General features: G+C 37.9%; 1 protein-coding gene across 5 annotated transcripts in view; it reads right to left on the bottom strand.

Annotated features, from left to right (window-relative positions):
• Window positions 1–1431: 1431 nt before the first annotated feature.
• The window catches only part of MUSK (muscle associated receptor tyrosine kinase), an 87014-nt gene continuing 66230 nt past the window's right edge, over window positions 1432–22215 (bottom strand). For 2 of the 5 annotated variants that reach the window (XM_044920596.1, XM_044920597.1), the window contains 6 exons: window positions 16475–16738; window positions 11750–11925; window positions 5268–5469; window positions 4564–4755; window positions 3261–3409; window positions 1432–2114 (listed from right to left, as the gene is read on the bottom strand). In XM_044920596.1, the coding sequence (XP_044776531.1) occupies window positions 1432–2114; window positions 3261–3409; window positions 4564–4755; window positions 5268–5469; window positions 11750–11925; window positions 16475–16738 (1666 nt within the window). Of the gene's footprint in view, window positions 2115–3260; window positions 3410–4563; window positions 4756–5267; window positions 5470–11058; window positions 11083–11749; window positions 11926–16474; window positions 16739–22215 lie in introns of all 5 variants that reach the window. The other 3 variants (XM_021691471.2, XM_021691472.2, XM_021691470.2) reach the window with 2 other exon arrangements.

Genomic DNA, 22215 nt, shown 5'->3' with positions numbered 1-22215 from the left:
TTAAGAATTCAGACCATTTCTCCATGTCCTAACTACCAATTAGTTTGAATTAAAATAAGTTGGTCTACAGTAGATTGCTATTTTCTCTTCCCCGTTTGTTTTTTCAGGAGAATTTGGGTTCATACCATTTCAGAAAAAAAATTCATATTATTCATATTGACCTTAGAAAAAGATGTATCATGTGGCAGGTCCTCTGAATAATCTGTGCACCAGGGATCTGAGTTCTGGAGGTTGGTTGGTTGGTTGGTTGGTTGGTTGGTTTCCAGAATCAAAATGTAACAAGATTGGGTTAGTAGTCCTGCAAAAATTTGATAAATAACACTATATTAGTTCTACTGCCTATGGTATTGGTTTCTAGCAAGAAAAAATGTCAGAATGCACAAAAACATCAACTTTTAAATAACTCAGAGCCACAAGACCATCTCGTGACATCTCGTAAACTATGGTTTAAGGGATTTAATAGTCTGTGGCAATAAATTAATGGATGACAAATTTGAAATGCATAGCTTCAGAAGCCAGTACAGAAGAAAACGGTATTACTTTGCAAAAGTTACATACATCCTACAGTGTTACTTTAAAAGTTGCTACTCTGTCAGGGTATTCATTGTATATATGAGGTAAAAAGAAAAAAAATAGATAACCAAAAAAAGACAAAGTCCTGGAAAGTGAAAGAAATAAAATTAAAGCAAAGGAAAAGATACCAATAAAAATTTCAAAGAAAAAGGTAAATTAATGAGACAAAGTTTTTTTCAGAAAAACTGTAGGAATAAAATAAGCAGATGAAATTTATGACAAGGGCACACAAAGGGAAAACTTCCACAGGAGAAGCAGCAGAGACAGAAAAGGAAACTAAAAATCACAATCAGAATACAGCCTTACTAATTTGTCACTTTATTCCTTAGAAGCCCTCTCTCAATAAAGTATAACCACAACTCTGTAGATTACAAATATAAAATTAGGCATAAATGCGAGAAATAAATTCAATAAGAAAAACAAACAAACACCAACACCCATCTTTAGGTGGGGAGACAATGAATAGTTTTTCCTTCTTAGCGTTCTGTACTTGACCTGAATGTCTCCCAGGAAGATACTTTCATAATGGACAGGAATTAACTCTATTAAAAATGAAGCTCTGTATCACATTTCGTATTAAAATTTAATGCAGCACAGTCTGACTCTGCCGCCAGCTAATTCAGGGACCGAAGAGGATGCCATCTTCTTCCGTACACGAAGCTTAGGCTGCCTTTGCAATGCTGGACTTCGGATGGGTGGGGCTCCCGCGTGAGTTCTGCGCAGGCTCGGTTCTGGCCGAGACACAGACCGCGCATGCTCCTGGCGTCCGCCAGCCCTCCTCCGGGTCTGGGGCCCGGGGCGGGGGCCTCTGAGAGGCCGAGAGGGGACCGCGGCGTTTCCCTGGGCATCCCTGCGCCCTCAGACGCTCAGCGTCCCCTCCGCCCTCTTGCACATCCGTTGCAGGATGCGGTGAATGCTGGCGAAGCTGGGCCTGTCGGCGGGCAGCTTGCTCCAGCAGAGGCGCATCAGGTTGTACAACTCCAGGGGGCAGTCCTCGGGGCAGGCGAGGATGTGGCCGTCGCGCACGTAGTAGATGACCTCCTCGTGGGCCATGCCGTAGTAGGGCTGCAGGCCGTACGAGAAGATCTCCCACAGCACCACGCCGTAGGCCCACACGTCCGACTCGGTGGTGTAGCGGTTGTAGAAAATGGACTCGGGGGGCATCCAGCGGATGGGGATGGCGTCGTTTTCGTTGGCTTTGTAGTAGTCCGCCGAGTAGATGTTCCTGGAGAGGCCGAAGTCGGCGATTTTCACCACCATGTTCTCGCCCACCAGGCAGTTCCGGGTGGCCAGATCCCGGTGCACAAACTTGCGCTCCGAGAGGTAAGCCATGCCGGCGGCCACCTGCCTGGCGATGCAGAGCTGCTCGGCGCAGGAGAGGGGCGGCGGGGCAGGGCTGGACGCCTGGGCCCTCCCGGACAGGTCGCCGTGACTGAGGCTGCACCCGCTGTGCGGGGCCATGCTGCGGAGGAACTCGTTGAGGTCGCCATAGGCCATGTATTCGAAGAGCAGGCACATGGGTTTCCCGACTGCACACACGCCTGCAACCGACATCACGGGCCTTGTTAGGCGGGGTGTCTACCGTGCCTAACAAGCCAAGGACCAAGACCAGAAAACAGGGGGCCCTGGCTTTCTGTGGACAGCATCACAGTCCAACCCTGACCCCATTTGTGTGTGTCAACATCTCCCATTTTCCTTTTAAGATTCGGCTTATCTGTCACTCCCGCTAGAATGCCTGGGCTCCCCCCACTACCCATCAGATGTTCCTTCTGTCGGCCTAGGACCTGCCATCCCGTGACAATCACCTATTTGTCTGAGGTTTCTCCTCCAACATGTTAGCACTTCGAAAGCAGAAATATGTCTTACTCTTTTTTTAAATCCCACACGCCTACGAGGTGTCTGGTACAGCAAGTGCTTGCTTGGTACGTGTTTGGTGAGTGAATTTAGGAATGGATGCTTGCTTTGAGCATGTAATGTTCTGTGTTTCTGCTCCTTCTGTGGAGAAGGATGATAAGGAAGATGTTGTATGAAATTTGGAAAGGATGGCAAAAACAATCCAAAATCTTAGGTGAGGTACTCAGTGAAACATTTCAAAATATAGGTACAATGTTGGTTCTAGAAAGAAAAAAAAATGTTCATATAAATAGAGTCTCACATTTAGTGCCAGGAGGACATTTGCAAATCTTAAATTCTTGCTGTATGTGAGAGGGAAATAGGACACCTTGAAATATTAGATCATTTGGGCACAACTTCACATCACTGTAAAAATAGATTATGAGATCTAGGATTCTTTTTTCAGGCAAAAATTAGAAGTCTGTTCAAAAAGGAAGAGAAATAATGAATACCATTATCTTAGCTTTTTTATTTTGGGGCTGGTTTTTAATTCCAGGGATTTAGCAATCAGTGTATTTGTAGGTTCTAGAGAGAAAATTAAAGAAATGACAACATATCTTTCTGAGCAATTAAAAAAAAACCAGTTTTTTGAACTGAGGTGATTTAATACAATGTTCTGCTCCCTGGTGCAGAAAATATTATATGGGAAGGAACAGAGATGTCTTTCTGATGAAGAAGTAAAGAAAAAGGCACAAGTGCAGGATGAAGAAGGAAAACTTGGGAAGCCTCCGTTTTGCAATAAATGTAAATAATTGCAATACATGCAATACATTTCTTCATTTCTATTTTCATACCTAAGAGTTTCACAATGTTAGGGTTATCAAACTCTGCCATGAGGGCTGCCTCCCTCTGAAAGTCTGCTTGCATATCTGCTGAGGCTTCTTCTTTGAGCATCTTCACTGCCACCATTGTGAAAGGTTCATATGGAAGTAAGCCTGGAGCCCTGAGAGATACATTTATTTAGGAAGAAATCAACGATCAGGAACATGATACGTATCCACATTCATCTACCCACATTCATATATATTCCCTCCACTTTTGCAACCTTTCCTAGAGCCACAGAATCAAAGAAAGATGGCAGTAGTAGACTGTACTTAAAACTTCTGGACGCCAATTAATAAAAATCACTGGGACTCTTTTCAACACAGGTTGTTTGAAAAATGCATTATCTGTAAACGTCAGGAATTCTAAAGTACACAGATCCAATGAGATTGTCATTACCGCCCTAAACCTTTGATCCCTGGCCAGAATCTAAATTCCTGGAAGGCAGGGACCATAGCTTACTCATCTTTATATCCTTCCGAAGCTAAAATGGTGCCTTGCATATATTTGGTTCCCCATAAGTATTTGTGTGAGATTTTCATTAATCATGTAACCTGCATAGCAGGGCCACTATGAGTGGCAGTAAGGTTATGTCCTGCCCAACACCAGGACAAAATGGCAGTTGGTGATTAAAACCAAGTCCACATTCTCTGGCCCAGCTGTGTGTCTGTGAGCCACATTCATGCAGAAAGGGTATTTCCTTCCAATTCACACAGAAGCAATAAATGGGCTAGCGTTGGCCCTTATACATACTCTTTCCTTGAGCCCATTGTTTTCTGTCATTTTTGCATTGTTTTTCCCCTTTTTGGCTTTGCCATTCCATGGACATCTATTTAATATCTACACATGTCAGGCTCTGAATTCTTAAATGGAAATACTAGTTCAAAGTAAATTTTAAACGAAGTGGAGAATACAGCAAAAGAAAATGGAAGAGAAATAAATTTTACAATTATTTACTAAAAACAATACAAGAAATTATGATTAAATGTACAATAAAATTATTTTCTGAAAAGGAAATATAATTTGCTAATTGCTCATAATTTGAACACTACGTAAATGAAGATTCTATCCTTCTACCCAGCCCTATTTTTCAGCAGAGAGGAAAAATTATTAAGATTCAAGGTACAGTCCTCAGTAAAATGAGGTTAATGATGTGAAAAATTATTTGATAATAATTATCACACATACAGCCCAGGCATCAAGGTAGTGGTGGTCTGGTAACTTTTCAGACACAACATACTTCCATGGAAAGATTTTTCACATGGGTAACTTTACCTTGCTTGAAAGACCCTTCCAAATGCTCCCTCTCCAATATCTCTCACATATTCAATGTTATTCCTTGGGTACTCCAGGCTGAGCAATTTGGGATTGAGAAGGAGTGGCATCCTCTGGTACATGGGGTTGGGATGAAGTCTGTCTAGCAAGAGCTCAGAAGGAAGAGTAGTGAGGGTTACTGCCGCAGATTCTCTGTAGGGAAGACAGGGAAGACCAATGATAAGCTCAGGATCAGGTGAGATCTTTGTATTCGGGCTTGGGTTTTAAAGAGATACGATGTTAGGAGGAAACAAAACAAATTATACTAAGGCAGCTGAAGATCCTTTAGATTTAGAGCAAGAAATATTTTCTTGGGTCTGGGAGTCAAAAGGTACCTTTTCTTAGGAATTTTGTCACTATCCAATCTGACATGGCAATGGGGCTGGGGCTGGGGGCAGATGGGGAGCAGGGATAGCCATATTCTTCCAAATTATTGTTTAGATCCTATCTGCTGTGAAAAATTAACCTTAGAACATGATCCTATGCAAAAAGTTACTGATATTTTTAAAGATCATGGTGGGGTGTTTCATCTTAAAGCAAGGCAATGGATGTCATAAAGAGACTGGCAGTGTTACATATATCCCTCCTCCTGTCCCCAATTCCAATATTAAATTTGTAAGTTTTAAAATATTACTACATGTGGTTAGCTTAAATTAGAATCTCACCTTTTCTTATTTTTCCATTGTTTTCGTCTTCGGCAGCAATAAAGAGTAGTTACCGTAAGAAGCACAAATATGGCAAAGCTGGACATGATGGAGATTATTACAGTCATGGAGTATGTAGGTGAGACAGAGAAGGAGGAAGAGGAAGAGGAAGGCAAGTCTGGAATGTCCACGCTTGGCTTTGAGGATGTCATGGGTGGGAATGCTGTAAGTAAACAAAATTCTTTTCGTTCATTCTTAAACGTTTAAGAAGCAATCTTTGCATTCAAGCAGTCTTCACTGAAGTCAAATAAATTTTGTAAACTAAATTTAATTTTAAGAATATGGTTTCATGGATTAGGTTCTCCCTGGTTATATATCTATAAAGTCCAAGTGTAAGAATCTAGAGATCCAGTTGTAAGTCAATCCAATTTACAGAATCACAGAATTTTAAAGACGAGACCCAGGGAAAGGAACTATTTCTTCCAAGACAAATGCAGATCCTGGGCTGGTGCTCTTTACACTGCATCATGTTGTTTATGACCTGACGATTGTGGACCTAAGTAAGTTATTAAATGAAATAATTTCATGAAATTGTATTTGACGTCAGGATCGTCAAAAGCTGAGCTTTTATACACATTTACTGTTGATTTACAAAGAAAACAAAAATAATAGAAGATGATGAAGAGTGGAAATATAAGGACACAAATGAGAAGTTAGTTCATCCAAAAATTGAGCTCCTGTCAAACTCCTATTAAAAAGGTCAGTGCAATATGAAAACAAGGCAAAATCTGCATTACCCTGGAAACCAAAAGATGCCATGTTCGTATCACTCTGTAGAGTGCAAAGTCCTCTGTGTATCTATTAAAACAAACTTATTAATTTATATTTTATATTCTTTTAATTGACTTGAGTAAAGACAAAAACATGGATACAGAGTATCTTAATAATATAATTGACAAGAATGTTCTAATAGCAAACAGTGTACTTTGTACCCTACATGGAGAGAATAAACCCTGTTTTCAAATATTTGCGGAATACTGACAGACATGATCTTTTGTCAGGCCACACAAATCTCAAATTTCAAAAGCAGAAATTATGCAGATTTATTCTGACTAAAATGCAATTAACAATAAGTAAAATCCGATAGGACATCTAAAAAAAAATTCAATAACTTTTCACTTAAAGAGTGAAAAGTAGCCATAGAGACAGATTAGAAAACAACTTCCTGATAGAGTATCTGAGCTTTGGCCAAAGCCGTGCTCGGTGGTAAACTCATAGAGTTATCTCTCTCGATTAGATAAAAAGGATGAAAGTGAATGAGCTAGACATTTAACTCAAGACTTTGGAAAAGAAACACAAAAACTACAGAAAACAGAGAAAAATAGCTGATAAAGTAACAACCATGTACAAGCAGAAATTAATAAGTTAGAATACACATACCACAAATGCTAGAATTTAAAAATAGGTCAATAGTTGGTCTTAACATTTATAAGGTAGTCTAATCAGTGGAATTTTAATTTTTAAAAGACAAGAAAGGCACAAACATACAAAATTAGGAATGGTAAAGGAGTTATGACAGTAGATTGAAATAAAAATGCAATAATATGTAATTATGCAGTTACAATTTTTTAAATCTTTAGAAAAATGTTAGGACCATTTACCAAATTTGAAAAATCAGAAAATCTGAAGGTAGTCATAACCAGGAAATTTAAAAGTCATTGTAGAATTATGGATACATTCTTTTGGCCTTGGAAGAGATAAAATTTCCAGATTTTATAAAATGTTCCAATACGAGAAAAATCTATCAAATTATTGTAGAAAGTTATTATAATACTAACGTCACAACCTGGCAATGTTAGCATAAAAGAAAAGTGCATACAGAGATTAAGGAACATAGATTTAAAAAATCCTAAATGAGATGTTAGCAATTGGCTGCAATATAGTAAAAGAATTATGTGTTTGATATAAGGAAATATATTAATACAGCACATCACAAAGTCAAAAGAAAACTTTTATTGCAGTAGATGTCTAATGCCATTTGAAATAGGACACTTATAAAAGTGATGACAAGTGGGCAGAGATTTCAGGGGGTGCCCATGGATGACTTTTTAATGTAGGAGTGGACACAGTTTCTATGGCCTCAGCACCAATGGCTAGCAAATGGTTTTAGAGCTCGTGGAGACCAAGCTTGGTCACTGCTGTGGCAGGAAGACCATCAGCTCAGGCACTGGAACTGGAAGAATGGCTCAGCAGTGCATTCTTGCAGGAGCAATGACAGTATTTCTTATCAGGTATCATAGCAATGGTGGACTTTGACTTCCTAGGTTCCTTTATGATTGGCTTGAAAGCTGAACTGACTTTCTTTGGACTGAGTCATCTGAAGGTTTTTGGTTTTTTTTTTTAATAATCAATCCAAGATGAGTGGGGAGGGGGGCTTAAATTGCAAAGCTAAACTTCCTGATAATAATAAAGTAGGAGCAAGCATTGAAAGACAGGAAGTGGTGACTATTTTTGTGCCTGGATTTTATAGGGCAGTTCAAACCATATTTAACACGTGAGGGAATGTAATGTAACTTGTAAAATTGGTAGTGTAATCTCATTAGTAAATATAAGGATAATTTTTTGTCAAAAATATCAGACATGGGGCACCTGGGTGGCTCAGTGGGTTAAGTGTCTGACTTGATTTCGGCTCAGGTGGTGATCTTGGGGTCGTGAGATCAAGCCCCGCATCGGGCGCCACGCTCAGCAGGAGGTCTGCTTGGGATTCTCTCTCTCCTTTTCCCTCTTCCCCCCACCAAAATAAATAAATAAATCTTTAAAAAAATATATCAGACATATTAAGAGAATAATCCATGATGACTTAGTAAGATTTATTTTTAAAGTCAAAAATTGGCATTGTTTGAATAATAATTTTGCTTTGTGGATTTAATTCTATCTTCCTTTCTGGATAGTTTTGTTATTCCTTGTTTATTGCCTCTGATCTATTTGCCGTGGCCTTCCCTAGAGTGATATCGATTATCTCTTTGGATCCAAATTACCAACCTGGATCTTCTTCTTTTTGTCTTTTTTTCTCTCATCAATTTTATCTCTACCCTTTCCCTTTGAACATCAGGGGAATTTTTATTCACTTATTCGTCCATACATTAATGTATTCACTAAGTTAACATTGATGTTGGGTATCAAGAATACTGTGGTGGACATGACAAGTCTTTGTGTTCAAGTATTTAGCTGGGAAACAACTAGTAAATCGATAATTATAATAGAATGTAGGAAGTGTTATAAGACTGATAAGCTTGTGAACATCCAGGGCAACTCAACTCCAGGTCTAGGCATACTAGGTAGGTTTTCTAAAATGAATAACTTTAAGTTGAGTGTAAAGGTTGAATAGGGAATAACCAGTTGAAGGTGTATGTGTGTGGGTGGAGCAGGAGGCGAGGGGGCGGGGAGGGAGGTAGTATTCCACGAAGAAGGAATAGCATATCTCAGGGTCCCAACCAAGCAGTTGTGGTGCTTTCCTAAAGGTGCACCTGAAAGTTTCCTTGTTGCCTGGGGGACTGTGTATAGGTAGGGCTGCAGATACTGGGTCTGGGTCATAAAAGGCCTTGCATGCCAAGGTAGATAATGTGGACTTTGCCCTGCAGTAAATGGAGAGAATCATCAGTGGGATTAGCGTTGGTGGAGTAGCATGATCAGCTTTTTGCTTCAGAAAGATCATTTGCCTGCCTGCAGCCTGACTTCCCTTGCTGATTTCACGCTCCCAGGACAAAGTCCTGAATACTGGACTCTCCAGAGTTGGAAAGAGATGTTCAGTAACACACCATTATATAGGATTTCCACCATGCAGATAACAGGGATAAAGAGAAAAATCTCAAAGTTTCTTTTTAAACAGAAGCAGCAAATTGCTTATAGGAAAAAGTAACCAGACTCATACCAGATGACCAGTCATTTTCAAAACTAGAAGCTAGAAAGGAGTGAAATCACATCTGTAGATTACTGAGAGAAGAGGAATGTCACTCAAGAATGTATCCAGCTAATATAGCTTTCAACTATTCAGGTGAGAGAAAGCTACTCTGAAGATCTGTTGGGATACCTGGGCTCTGTCACCCACAAACCCATCTGAGGGAAAACATAAAATGTGTACAGCCCTATTGAATTCAGGAATAGTGACATGCCTGCTAAAGAGACAAAGTAAATAGTACAAAGACATTGCAAGCTCAAAAAGATATTTCACCTCAGCAAAAAAAAAAAAGTTATAAAAATGAAAACTACTGAAATTCTACTCTGTGTGTTCAAGCAAAAAAAAAAAAAAAAAAATCTTCCATCACCCTTCAAAGTCAACTGGTGATATCCTTTAGAGTTTACTCAGAAGTCAAGTAACTCTTCAAGAAATATTTGAGGGCTTTATACATGCCACAAAATATGGGATACTCTACCTAATCAGGATGCCTTCTTTGCTTAACTATCAACCTACCGGAAAGGCTCAAGTCAGTTTCTTCGATAATAATTGCATTTCGCCAGGGAGCACACTTTCAGACATTCCCCGTTACGTGGTCAAGTGAAATGATCTGTTGATGACATTTGCTGTTCATTTTCTTACATGTACCAAAGATTTCATAAAACTAGGTTTTTAAGAGTAGGAAATTGGCTTACTGTAGCTAATTTATGCTGTTCACAATTTTTTAGAATAAGTATATGAGGCAAAAATATGGATTTTGTGTGTGTGTGTGTTCCTGTCTAGTCTAGGACTGAAGGTCAGCACCTTCCACAGAGTAGAATGAATGCCTGAATGGATGAATGAGTAAACAATCAAAGGATAACAAAGACCACAGTCACCAGTTAAAAGTCCAATCAAACTAAACTTTAGCTGCTTATATAACAAAGAATTGAAGCATTTCTTTTACATTCCTTCAATTTGGAAATAACAATTTGAAAGGCTTCCAGAATAATAGATTTTTAGGGTTTCCATACTGCTCTTGTTTATTAACACTGAGCCATTCAAGTGGGACCAGTAGCATTTTTTCTTTTAATACTTTAAGTCTTAGTCCTTGAAGGAAGCTGGTAAAATCAAGGCCTGGCTCTTAGCCAGGTGCAGAGGCAATTAGGCCCCGAAGATAGATCACAGGAAATGATTACGATTTAAGCCTTAGAACACTCAAATCAGAGGAAGTTAATTAAAATGAAAACTTTTCTAATTTCATTCTGAAGATTTCTGCATTCTGGTAGGTTAAAGCATCATCGGATACAACTTTGTGTCTAGGACATCTCTTTCCAAGCAACCTTCTTGAATTCTTTCCTAGGGATTTTGAGGCACCCAGTTTTAAAACTGTTTTGATTTGACCCTGTAAACTTTATACTGGTAATTAGCTGTCTTAAAAAAACACCTATCTTCCAAAAGAAAGATCTGTTGTCACAAATGAGGATCATGAATTGGCTCAATGAAGAAATAAATATTTGTTTTCATCTGTAAATAATTAGATGATATAAAAATCAAAAATGCAAAATCAAAAGGTGACATTTTCAGTTTGGCTTATTTTGTAGCCATAGAAAGGATCAAGCAAGTTATAACCTCGGGGTAGGGGATATTATTTGTATCATTCAGTAAATACGGTGCTCTTCATGGCCTAATTGGGAGCTGTAAGCTGAGGTTTCTGATGATCTTCCTTCATGTTTTACACCAGTAAGCATAGCAAAAAAATCTTTGAGAGGGGCTGTACATTCTGTTCTGGACATCATGAAGTATGAGTGTAAATACGCATGCATGAATCCGATTACATACACATAAGGGTTCAAGGGCACAAATAGAATTACTTACTTGTTAAGTTTTCCTTTTTATAATCTGAGGGGGAAAGGATAAAAATTTGTTTTTAATGAGCATCCAGATACCTCACATATTCCGTGAGAGAGTGCTAAGAAATGCGAGTTCTCTTTTAGTTTTTCAGTATACAACTGGAAAACATTCTTTGCATTCAAATAAGAAAGGATTGTGTCATTGAAATTAAACCAGCTGTTAGGGCTAACAACATAGTTCCTTCCAAATGAAGTTCATTAAACAGCATGCAGAGATTCAGCTTTGTTTTGTGAGATCAGCATTTTCAACCATGTGGCTTATTTTTGCATGCTTAGAAATCTGCTTTGTTGGCTAAGAAGGGGGACTTTATTCTTTTATTCCACTCATCTGACATAATATGAGGTTTCTTAGCCATTTCTCTGCACATTCCAAAAAATGTTACAAGCTCTCATAAGATCCCCTTACAAAATAAGATCTTAAGCAGCAGTTAAAAGTGCTCCTTAATTTCTTTTTGAACAAATGAAATTAAACCCTAATGCTAACTTGGGCAATTAGGATAGACAGTAGGATTCTGTGATTAGATATCTAAAAAGGGCAGAACTCAAAAAATACATTAGAAATGCCTAGAAATATTGGGAGATTTAAGTTCACAACTTAGTTTCTTTAAAATAGTAAATTTGTCTTAACCTCTAAAGTCTTGAGAGAACTCTGTTACCTAAATATGGCAGTCTGGTGCAGGCCATGGGGTCCCAGTGCATGCTGGGGAGCTTGTTGCAATCTGGCACAGAGAGCAGGTGCATCCCAGATCTGTAGAGTCCTCTGTGAGTCTTTTCTTCCATTGCCAGCCACTCTTTTGCACAGAAGAGCTCCTTTACTGCCAGGCAATATTCTCTAGAATATTTTATGGAGAACAAAACTCGATGAATCATAGCATATTAAGGCCAAATTTGTGGCAGAGCCTAGATTCTGTATTTTCAAAACATCACCATTAGTACATTGTCTGTTCTTGCAAAAGTGTTTTTGGAAGGATCCTTTTATTGTAAATAATGTGAGACTTTATGAAAGATAGCATATTATCCCTGAGATGAAATGCTATCTTGTTTTGTTTTGAAAGCATAGTTAATGCTCCTGGGGGAAAAGAATTTTGAAGTTCAAGAGGTAACAGTTTAGGAATCCCTAATATGCATTCTCTCAAATTCATATTAAAATAACTACAAAGGGACAGAAACAGGTACATAGAGTTTAAAAAACACATAATTAAAGTCATAGATCATTGTTGATCACTTTCTAGCCTGAGAGATTTTTCTATAATCTCAAGGCTAATGGGTGGGGACTGAAGGGTACAGTTGACACCTCTTCATACTTCATCCACCAAAAGAGAAGAGCACCACCTTCCTGGCAGGTTATAGGAAGGTATATGGATCCTTACCCACCTCGCCTTGGGGAGAAGCTGCCTCCTATCCCATTGCTGTGTGTGCTTCCATCTGAGAAAGCCAGAGTAATTTAGTCTATTTAAATATGAAAGCTTGGTATATAATGTTTTATTACCAGTGAAGAGGCTGAAGAAAGACTAGTTGGACTAATCAGAATTTTGTGCATGAATATTTGTTTAAGCTTATCCTATAGAAAATAAGATAGACTTTATAGGAAAAAACTGGTTAACTCCAAATTAAAATATTTGGGATTAAAAATAAAAGGAAATTAAAGATTATTAAAGAAATTGGAGATAATAGCAATGTTGCTCATTTAGTATCTAAAGGATTCAGAGAGGAGGAAATTGTGTATGTATATGTGTATGTGTGTATGCATATGCATTGTGACATATATATGTCACAGTGGTATCTTTTTAAAAATACTCATGCCTACACTGCCACTTTTCTGGGCAACCACCTGTCAATATGGGCCAACTGAACATGTGTGGAATGAAAGGGTCATGCATATGACTGTGATAGGATACAGTGTGGTCATAAGAACAACAATAGGATTTAGAATTCTTGATGTATCTGTAATGGAAGGGAGAGCAGTGGGGCTTTCAAGGATTCTGAGAACTTGAAGAACCAGAGGAACATTGCTTAGCTTGCTTCTTACGTCTGGGTCCCACCCTTGGGTCACACAAAGGCAATTTTCTACATTCAGACAGCACTGTTAAACTGTGCAAAAATAATATGGGGCAGGTGAAAGAAATTCTGTAGCCCGCATTATGTGGAGGAAGTAAATACCCTGGAAAGTTATTTTTTTACTCTAAGCAGAAGCACATATGAGAAAAATTTTTGTTTGTTTTGCTTTGTTTTCATTGACATGTATTAAAGATGACTGCTATAGAAGAGTTTTTCACAGGGAAAAAAATCAGGATGAAATGGAAAATAAACTGAAAACTAAGTTAACTTGAACATAGTAGCAACTGAAGAAAATAAAGACCACAAAGAAGTGAAAGGGACACCAAAGGACTTAAAATTGTCATTAAAAACCATAAAGAAGTGGCACTGCAAGACATTGGACAAATCACGGGAAAACTTGACAAGTCTGAACTGAATGCAGACAGAAAGAAGGAAGGGTGAAAATGTTGTGTGAGGAGACAGCTGAGGGGGAAGAGCTGGCAAGAAATCCAGAGTATAGATAATGTTTCCCAATAAGAAAACTAGAGTACATAAAAAAAAATGAAAATACTCAAAGATATACTAAAAGAAAACATTCTTGGGACAAAAAGGATGTAAACCTGATAATTAAGGCACATTATCCATTATTTTTGTATTACTGGTAGGAAAGAAAATAATGAAAAGAGGATTACTCCCAGGTGAATTTTACAAATATTTTGAATCTCAAAGATGAAAAAATAATCCTCCTACCATTTGGCAAGAAAAAAAATATTCCCTCCAAAAGAACAAAATTATATGTTCTTCATTACAACACAGCCAAAAAACAATTAGTGTATAAGATTTTCAGGAAAATTAAATGTAACACAAGACTTAAATAGTCAGAAACACACACATACACACATAAGATTATGGTAAAAAGTTTTTTACATGTAATCTAAAAAACACCTACTCCAGCTGAACAAGAGATGAATAAAAATTGAGAATTTAAGAAAAAGAAAGATTTTCTGATATGAATGACAGTTAGCATCAGGGATAAGTTAACAGAGATCTACACCAGGTAGTTGTATATAGGATTATGTAATCAAATGTAAAAGCTAAAAATAATGGTCTAAAATTTGATCATTGGCAAATAAAACACAGTTGAATAATACTAACCTGTTTTACAATTCCAGATAACATTTCAAAGATCAAGTGTAGAGTATTCAGTAAAATTATGTTTAACTTAATTAGGCCTACCCTCAACACCCTATTTTTTTTTTTTTTAAGATTTTATTTATTTATTCATGAGAGATAGAGAGAGAGAGAAGCAGAGGGAGAAGCAGGCTCCCAAGGAGCAGGAAGGCTGATGCGGGACTCGATCCCAGGACCCTGGGATCATGACCTGAGCCGAAGGCAGACGCTTAACCATCTGAGCCACCCAGGTGCCCCTCAACACCCTATTTTTAAAATCACAACTGTATCCTCCATCCTTGGCACTCCTCATCTCCCTTAACCTCGTGCTCATTTTTTTCTTCTCTTGCTCATGGTCTTCGCCTGCTAGAATGTAAGCCCCACAAACAAATGCTCTAGAATAGGGCTTAGAGAGAGAAGCTCAATAAATATTTGTCAAATAAAAGAAATTCTTTGTTATTCATGGAAAGTTGCACAAATTATTTAATTACTATTTATGATTAGAAGACCATGAGTATATATGGAATTTAAGAAACAAAACAGATGAACATACTGGCGGGGGTGAAAATAAAGAGAGAAACAAACCATAAGAGACTCTTAAAGATAGAGAACAAATTCAGGGTTGATAGAGGGGGCTAGGGGGAGGATGGGCTAGATGCGTGATGGGGATTAAGGAGGGCACTTGTTATGATGAGCCCTGAGTGTTACATGTAAATGATGAATCACTGAATTTTACTCCTGAAACCAAAAAAAAAGAGAAAAAGAGAAGAAAACCATGAGTAATAGAATGCTTTTAAAAATCTCACAAATAACTAGAAATAACTAGAAACACAAAATGGTTGAAGACCTTTGAGCAACTTGGAAGGCAAACAGAAGGTATAAGGAAAAAAATTTTTTTAAGTATACTACAATTGACTTAAAGATTTAGGAGATGATTAACTATGCCATCCTAATAAATTTGAAGTCTCATTGAAAGGGATTTTTTTAATCTTAAAAAAAAACAAAAAAAGTAAATTATTCTTAATCTTAAAAAGAACATCTGTGGCTCTTGCATGTAAACTGGCCTAGGACATACATGTTGGAAAGTTACTCATAAATTTATTTTGTGCTAGCATACAAAGATACAATTCAATTTTAATTCTGATTGTTCCTCAAGAGATACTTAGCTGTCATGTCTGATGAAAATATAACCTTCTTGGGTGAAGAAATAAGTTATATTCCTCTTAACAATTTCTCCAAACCCTCAAAATTTGCAGTGAGTTGAGGAATGGAGCATTCTATTTTAATGACCTCATGGCCCTATGATTATGTCAATATTTCAGTATTTTCTGGTTTTATCAAAACAGAGGTGGAAATGTGTTGATAGTTTTCATGTGTTTTCTTCAGAAGAAAACAGTATCTGTCCAGTTTCTAACATATACCATGAGGACAGTTTATCCTTTAATCCTCTCTGTTTTGCAGATGAGGAAACTGAAGGTTAGCCAAGATTACATGTATCTAGCAAGCGGTACAAACAGTGTTTCACCTTTGTTCTGCTTGGCTCAAAAGCCAGTTTGAGTCCTGTCTTTCCTACGTAAGAAGTAAATAAAGGCAAGATAATTCTATCAAACATGGATTTATGAATTTCCATGTTTAAAGAGTACGGGGGTTTTAAAAGAAATAACTATTTATTACCACCCCCCCCCACCACCATGAGAAAGACTGTTAGTATTTAAATTAGAACATCGGGTGGAATGTATTTTAAAATAATATACATATTACAGAAAGTGGTATTCTGAAATGCTCACCAAGATCTCATATTCATTGGCCAATAGTGCTGAAACATTGGAAATGGACCTTTTTTCTTCTCTATTGTAGCTTACTAATGAGGTGCACGTTTGTGCTTTTTTTTTTATTTCATAGAAAGCTGGAATATTTATGAATATGATAGTGTGAACAGTAACAAGTAGAATAGAGTATTATACCTCTTACGACATTTTCTAGGAGCTCAGAGCCCTTGTATTATAGGATGTCATCAGCAATTTACATGGTAGGAATTCTGTCCAATTAATTACTTTCTATTTTGGACAAAAGCCACCTTTTGCGTTTATCATAGCACATGACAGCTTCTTTTGAAATCTCTTCCTGTTTGCATCCAACAGAATTTTCCCACTTCTTTCTTTTTTTTATTGTACCTGCAAATGGGTGTAGGAATAGGCACTAGCCCAGGGTTGCAGTCTTGGAAGATGTAGTTACACAGCAAAGCCTCAGCAGCTGGCCGGCAAAATGGGCTCACTGCTTTCAGTTCATTCCAGGCGGTATGAACCAGTAGTTCTTGGGCCTCCTCAGGGTCTGCATGGGAATTGTTGAAGAAAACAAGAGCGTCTTTGGCCAGGACAGCATTACACACCTCCCCTCTGTACTGGGCGCAGTAGCCTTTGTTATCTTTCTGTAGTTTACTGAAAGAAGAAATGAACAATGTTCTCCATCACATGCTATGTCTTAGCATTCAGTCTGGGTTGGTTTTTTTTTTTTTTTAATTTTTTATTTCCACCTCTGCATCACAGCAATAGGAGAAGATTGTACTAGCAATTTGGCTGAAATGTTCTGTCTGAATACTGTCTCCCTTCCCAGCTATAATTCGATCACCTCCAGCTACTCCAGAGGGTTATTATGAGGATCATATGTGATAATGGATGTGGAAAGCTTTGGGAACTATCAAGGACTGAATAGATTTGGGTAGTTTTACTATTTTACATTATAAATAGAATTTAACTACTCTTGGTTAAGGCACTTCATATGCTTCTTACAAATGGAGCTGATTTCAACAAGTAAAGTGCACCTAAAAAACATATACATCGTGACAATTAACAAATGATTGAACATAACAATTGTGGTGACCCAGCTTTTTGAGCATAGTTTATTTATGTGTTATGATAGTTAAGTCCCTGAATTTTATAGAACACATACATCTTTGTGACACCTCCTGTACCCAAATTCTCTCACTCACACACCTTCCCAGCATTTCATTAAAGACTAAAAGTCACTTAGGGAGGAGGAAGCTTGGGATCAGGCTCTCAAAGGAGCTAAGTAGATCTTCAGCTTTACTATTTTCTCGTCACATGACTTGGGGAAAGTCATCTGGTCACTCAGAGCCCCAAGGGCCTAATCTGTTGAGTGATGTAAGCAATTATTCTGAACTCAGATCGTGTGTTAATGGGTAATACATGAGGAAAAGACCTAAATTGTATAGTGCTAGCACAAAAATAAGATTAAAAGCTTATCTGCTGTAACAACTGAAGAGAATGAGAGGGAGAATGAAAAATACTGCTGGTACTCTCTGCACATATCCACTGCCCCCTAACAGAATGCTGGGGATTATAGTAATAACTCCTATGCTCACCCGACAAATATTTATTGAGCACTTATTATGTGTATACACTGTGACGGTCTCAACATATTCTTATGCCTTCCATCAGATCTCTCTTGTTAACAATGACAAAAAAAGTTGTATTCTCGGGGCGCCTGGGTGGCTCAGTCGGTTAAGCGTCTGCCTTCGGCTCAGGTCGTGATCCCAGGGTCCTGGGATCGAGTCCCGCATTGGGCTCCCTGCTCCTCGGGAAGCCTGCTTCTCCCTCTCCCATTCCCCCTGCTTGTGTTCCCGCTCTCGCTGTGTCTCTCTCTGTCAAATAAATAAATAAAATCTTAAAAAAAAAAAAAAGAGTTGTATGCTCATTTAGATTTATACAGTTGTTGGAATTTCACATTTCATTGTCTTTATATAAAGGATTTTAAGGTAAGAGAGTTAAATTGGAATTTGTGAGAAATTTTTAAATTGTTAAGAGAACCCATTTGAATCCGAACAATTGATACCTGAATTAGAAACCATGGCTGACTATAGTGTTCAAATCTATTAAATGGCATACAGCTTATGTACCTTATCAGGTAAAACGATGAACTTTCAAGAAATACCATACTTTGAAATTATGTTTCATAATATAGAATCTTCCTCTAATTCAGACTAGCCTTTTACTAATTAGCCAGCATGAATTTTATTTTATTTTATTTTTACTCTTTTTAATTTTTAAAAAAGATTTTATTTCTTTGTCAGTGCACGAGCAGAGGGAGAAGCAGGCTCCCCGCTGAGCAGGGACCCCAATGTGGGACCCGATCCCAGGATCCTGGATCATGACCTGAGCCGAAGGCGGATGCTTAACTGACTGAGCCACCCAGGTGTCCCTCCAATACGAATTTTATTACATTACCTGTAGTTTGTAGTTTGTTTTAGAAATGAAGGCCTCAAATAAGAAAACACGAAGCTGTCATGAAAACTTGGGCCAGGTAAGGTTGAGCAAAAACCCAGAGAAATAGCTTATGCCCCAGCCTCTTAGGGAAATCTGGTCTGTGATAACACTAAGAAAGTTCAAGAAAGGCAAGGATGCTGTACTTTAAGAAACTGAAGAATAATACCTAATAACCAGAAGTACTTCAAACTGGTTGACTAAATGGTCTCACATATTAATATAATATCTTGGTATAAAGGGGGGATAGATAAAACCAGGTGGGATTCTTTTCATTTAACATAAAAACTGCATCATGTAAAATTTCCCCGAGTGCCTCTGAACTGAGAGTTATTCATCCAGGTTCTGCTGTCCTGTGTTAACCATTGACTGACTGTATTTTTCCGTAAGTATTTTTTAAATTAAAAAACATTGATTTTTCCTTTAATAATACAAGCAAAAAAAAGAAAAACCCAGAAAAGGTACACAAAAGAAAAATTAATAAAAATAGCTTCAAAAATAAGGATTATTGACAATTAATAATCAATCTATCTTTGTGTATGTCTGCTGCCTTTCTTAATAAATGCCCTAGAAAAATCTTTGGAACAACCTCTGTTGGCCTGATAGTACTGGGTCCTCATTTATTTAGTAGCTATATAATGTAAAAGAAGAAAGAAAAAAACAGGAAAAAAAGAATAGGTTTTGAATAGAAATGAGCTCTTGGTTTGTAATTTTGGTTCTTCTTTCTGCCTTTGCATGCTGGGAAAAGACAAAATATAAAGTGTATGGTTCTTATTAATTTTCTATGCCTCTGTGATGTTCCTAGGAGCATTAAAGACTTAGCCTTGGAAGTATATCTATGCTAAGATCAGCTCTACAAGGTAAAGGATATACAGGGCCAAGTACATATGTATTACATATACACACATATATAACATATATATATGCATACACATATACATATATAGGGACTGCCCAGTCACACTTTCAGAGTTTAAACAATTTCCTTTTCCTTTTCCTCTCCTCTTTTGCAGACTCATAAACCTCTAATTTTTCATAGTGATCAAATTTCAGAGGCAAGACATGGAGGCATATGGGGCCATGGTCCCTCATCCTCCTAACCCTATCACTTAAAAAATTTAAAAGAAGCTCACAGCAAAAACTGGGGGACAAGATGAATGCAAAGAACTTCCACTGGTGTCTTCTGCTATCTTTTGCAAGTCACTGTCCAACTGAAGTTGGGTTCCTCTGCTCACAGTTCTTGGAACTGGCAGTGGAGAAGTACCAGAAGCAGCTGGTCCTGCTGGTCCTTCGAACAGCAGGGCAGAGGTCACAGGGATCTGTTCACAGAATGCTGGTTATTTTGGAACGGTCTGCCGGACAAGCTCCAAAAATGCTAGTTCATATTGCACATGGAGCCAGTCCCTCTCTTGCCTCCTGACAAATGAAACCTGGCTGACCTTCCTTTCTGTAAAGTGTTTCTTTTTAGCAGCAATGGTGGATATATGATCTCAAGTCCCTCCTTAAAAGACAACTCTGCTTCGTCAAATTGAATATTTAAAGGATTCTCCCTACACTTTTTACTCTTACTTCTCTGTGCTTCAGCAGGTATGAACCACATCCAGCAGAGCATTTTTCAATGTGATCTTGCAGTTTCTATGAGGGAGACCTCTATTCCCTTTGAACACATAGTACTTTGTCCAAGGGCATATCCAGACGACCAGCTGAGGCTGGTTTGGGTTAAAGCAACCCCACCCCTCCAGGGGAAACTCGCACAGCTTTTCCCACCCTCCTTAGGGGTGGCGCACCTGAGAACTCTACCTGTCCTCTGGCACAGTACTTGCTCCTTCTCCACGGTTTCGCTTTCCCTGGTTTCAGTCGCCCTGGGTCAGCCACGGTCCAGAGGCAGAGGCTCCTCCTCCTGACACACCGTGGGAAGGTCACAGGTAGCCTCCCACTAGGTCATAACACCTGCATCACTCACCTTACTTTGTCTCATCTCGCAAGCATATTCTCATCTTGCATCATCACAGGAGGGGTGAGTACAGTATGGTATTTTGAGAGGCCACATTCACAACTTTTATTACAGTATATTGTTAGACTAGTTCTATTGTTTTATTACTGTTAATCTCTTCCTATGCCTAATTTATAAATTAAACTTTATAATAGCTATAGTGTCTGTAGAGTTCCGTACTATGCATGGTTTCAAGCATCCACTGGGGGTCTTGGAACGTATCACCCATGGATAAGGGGGGACTTCTGTACAGACAGGTCTTTCCTTATATAGCAACTGCCTACAGCCACTGTGCTTTCCCAGCAAGTGTGATGACGGGGTTCTACACTGCCAATCCCCAAAGCAAACTGGAATTGTTTTTATTCTTCCATGCCTACTGTCTTTGTGTACGGTTCATTCCCTAAGGCTGGGGTCAGCAAATATAATCCACAAGTCAAGTTCCACCCTCTGCCTGTCGTTATACTGCCTGTGAGCTAAGAATGGTGTTTACATTTTTAAGTGGTTGAAAAAAATCAGAAGAAGTGAAAATTATATGAAATTCAAGCTTCGGTGTCCATAGTAATGCTTTAGTGGAACGGAGCCATGTTCAGCCATTTATGAATTGTCTGTGGCTGCTTTTGTGGGTAATAGCAGAGCTGAGCAGCTGCAATGGAGCCTGTATATGAAAAGCCAAATATATTTAATATCTGGCCCTTCATAGAAAAAGGGTTTCCAACCCCTGCTCTAAGACATAGATTGTCATTTATCTGAAATGCCAAACCCAGTGTCCTCAAGGACATGGTTGCCTCTCAAAAACACCTCTTGTAGTTTTTCTGACTAAAATCAGTACCTAGTTTTTGTGTAAAATAAAGATGTAAAAAATGATGATGTAAAGAAGAAAACATTTTTAATTTTAAAAAATTTGAAAATTATATCAGCCAAATACATAAACACTATATATTGTATATATTTGTACATATATCAGTTATAATCAGTATATACATGAGTATAATACATACAAGGTTATATATACTATATATAGTGTATATACATACTATATAGTTATATATACAGTATATTTAGAATTATTCTGTCAATGTACTTTTGTATCCTGCATTTTTATTTAGCATGATTATAAGCATTAATAATATAATTAATGAGAATTAATATAATTGAACATTTGTCTGTGCTATTATATTTTTCAAAAGCATGGTTTTTAATCACACCAATTTCCCTTATTGGTAGATATTGACATTGCTCATAAGTTTCGTTAATAAATATGGTGTTGTTTTCAGTTTTGTTGTTCATACACTTATTATTTCCTTAATATAGATTATTAAAACTGGATTTAGCCAATCAGTAGATACAATGATCCTAAGGCTCCTAATAAAAACTGCCAAATGCTATTTAGAGAGGTTATAGCAGTTTCCTCTCTACTAGCAGTTTGAGAGTGCTCGTGTTATCACAAGTGAAAAACTGTGTGGGTTTTTTTTAGTTTACTGACTACTAATGGGTTTTTGATTTCTCATTTGCATTTACTTGCATTTGAGTGATCTGTTTCTGACCTTGAGTCCTTGGACTTTGTCCATGCTTCCATTATTACGTTGTGTGTGTATATGTGCACCTAGTAAAATGTAAATTACTTGGGGGCAGTGAATACATA

Source organism: Neomonachus schauinslandi, chromosome 13, assembly GCF_002201575.2.
Source record: "Neomonachus schauinslandi chromosome 13, ASM220157v2, whole genome shotgun sequence".
NCBI lineage: Eukaryota > Metazoa > Chordata > Mammalia > Carnivora > Phocidae > Neomonachus > Neomonachus schauinslandi.
Note: the sequence above shows the minus strand (reverse complement) of the source record. Positions and strands in the feature narration are given on the sequence as shown.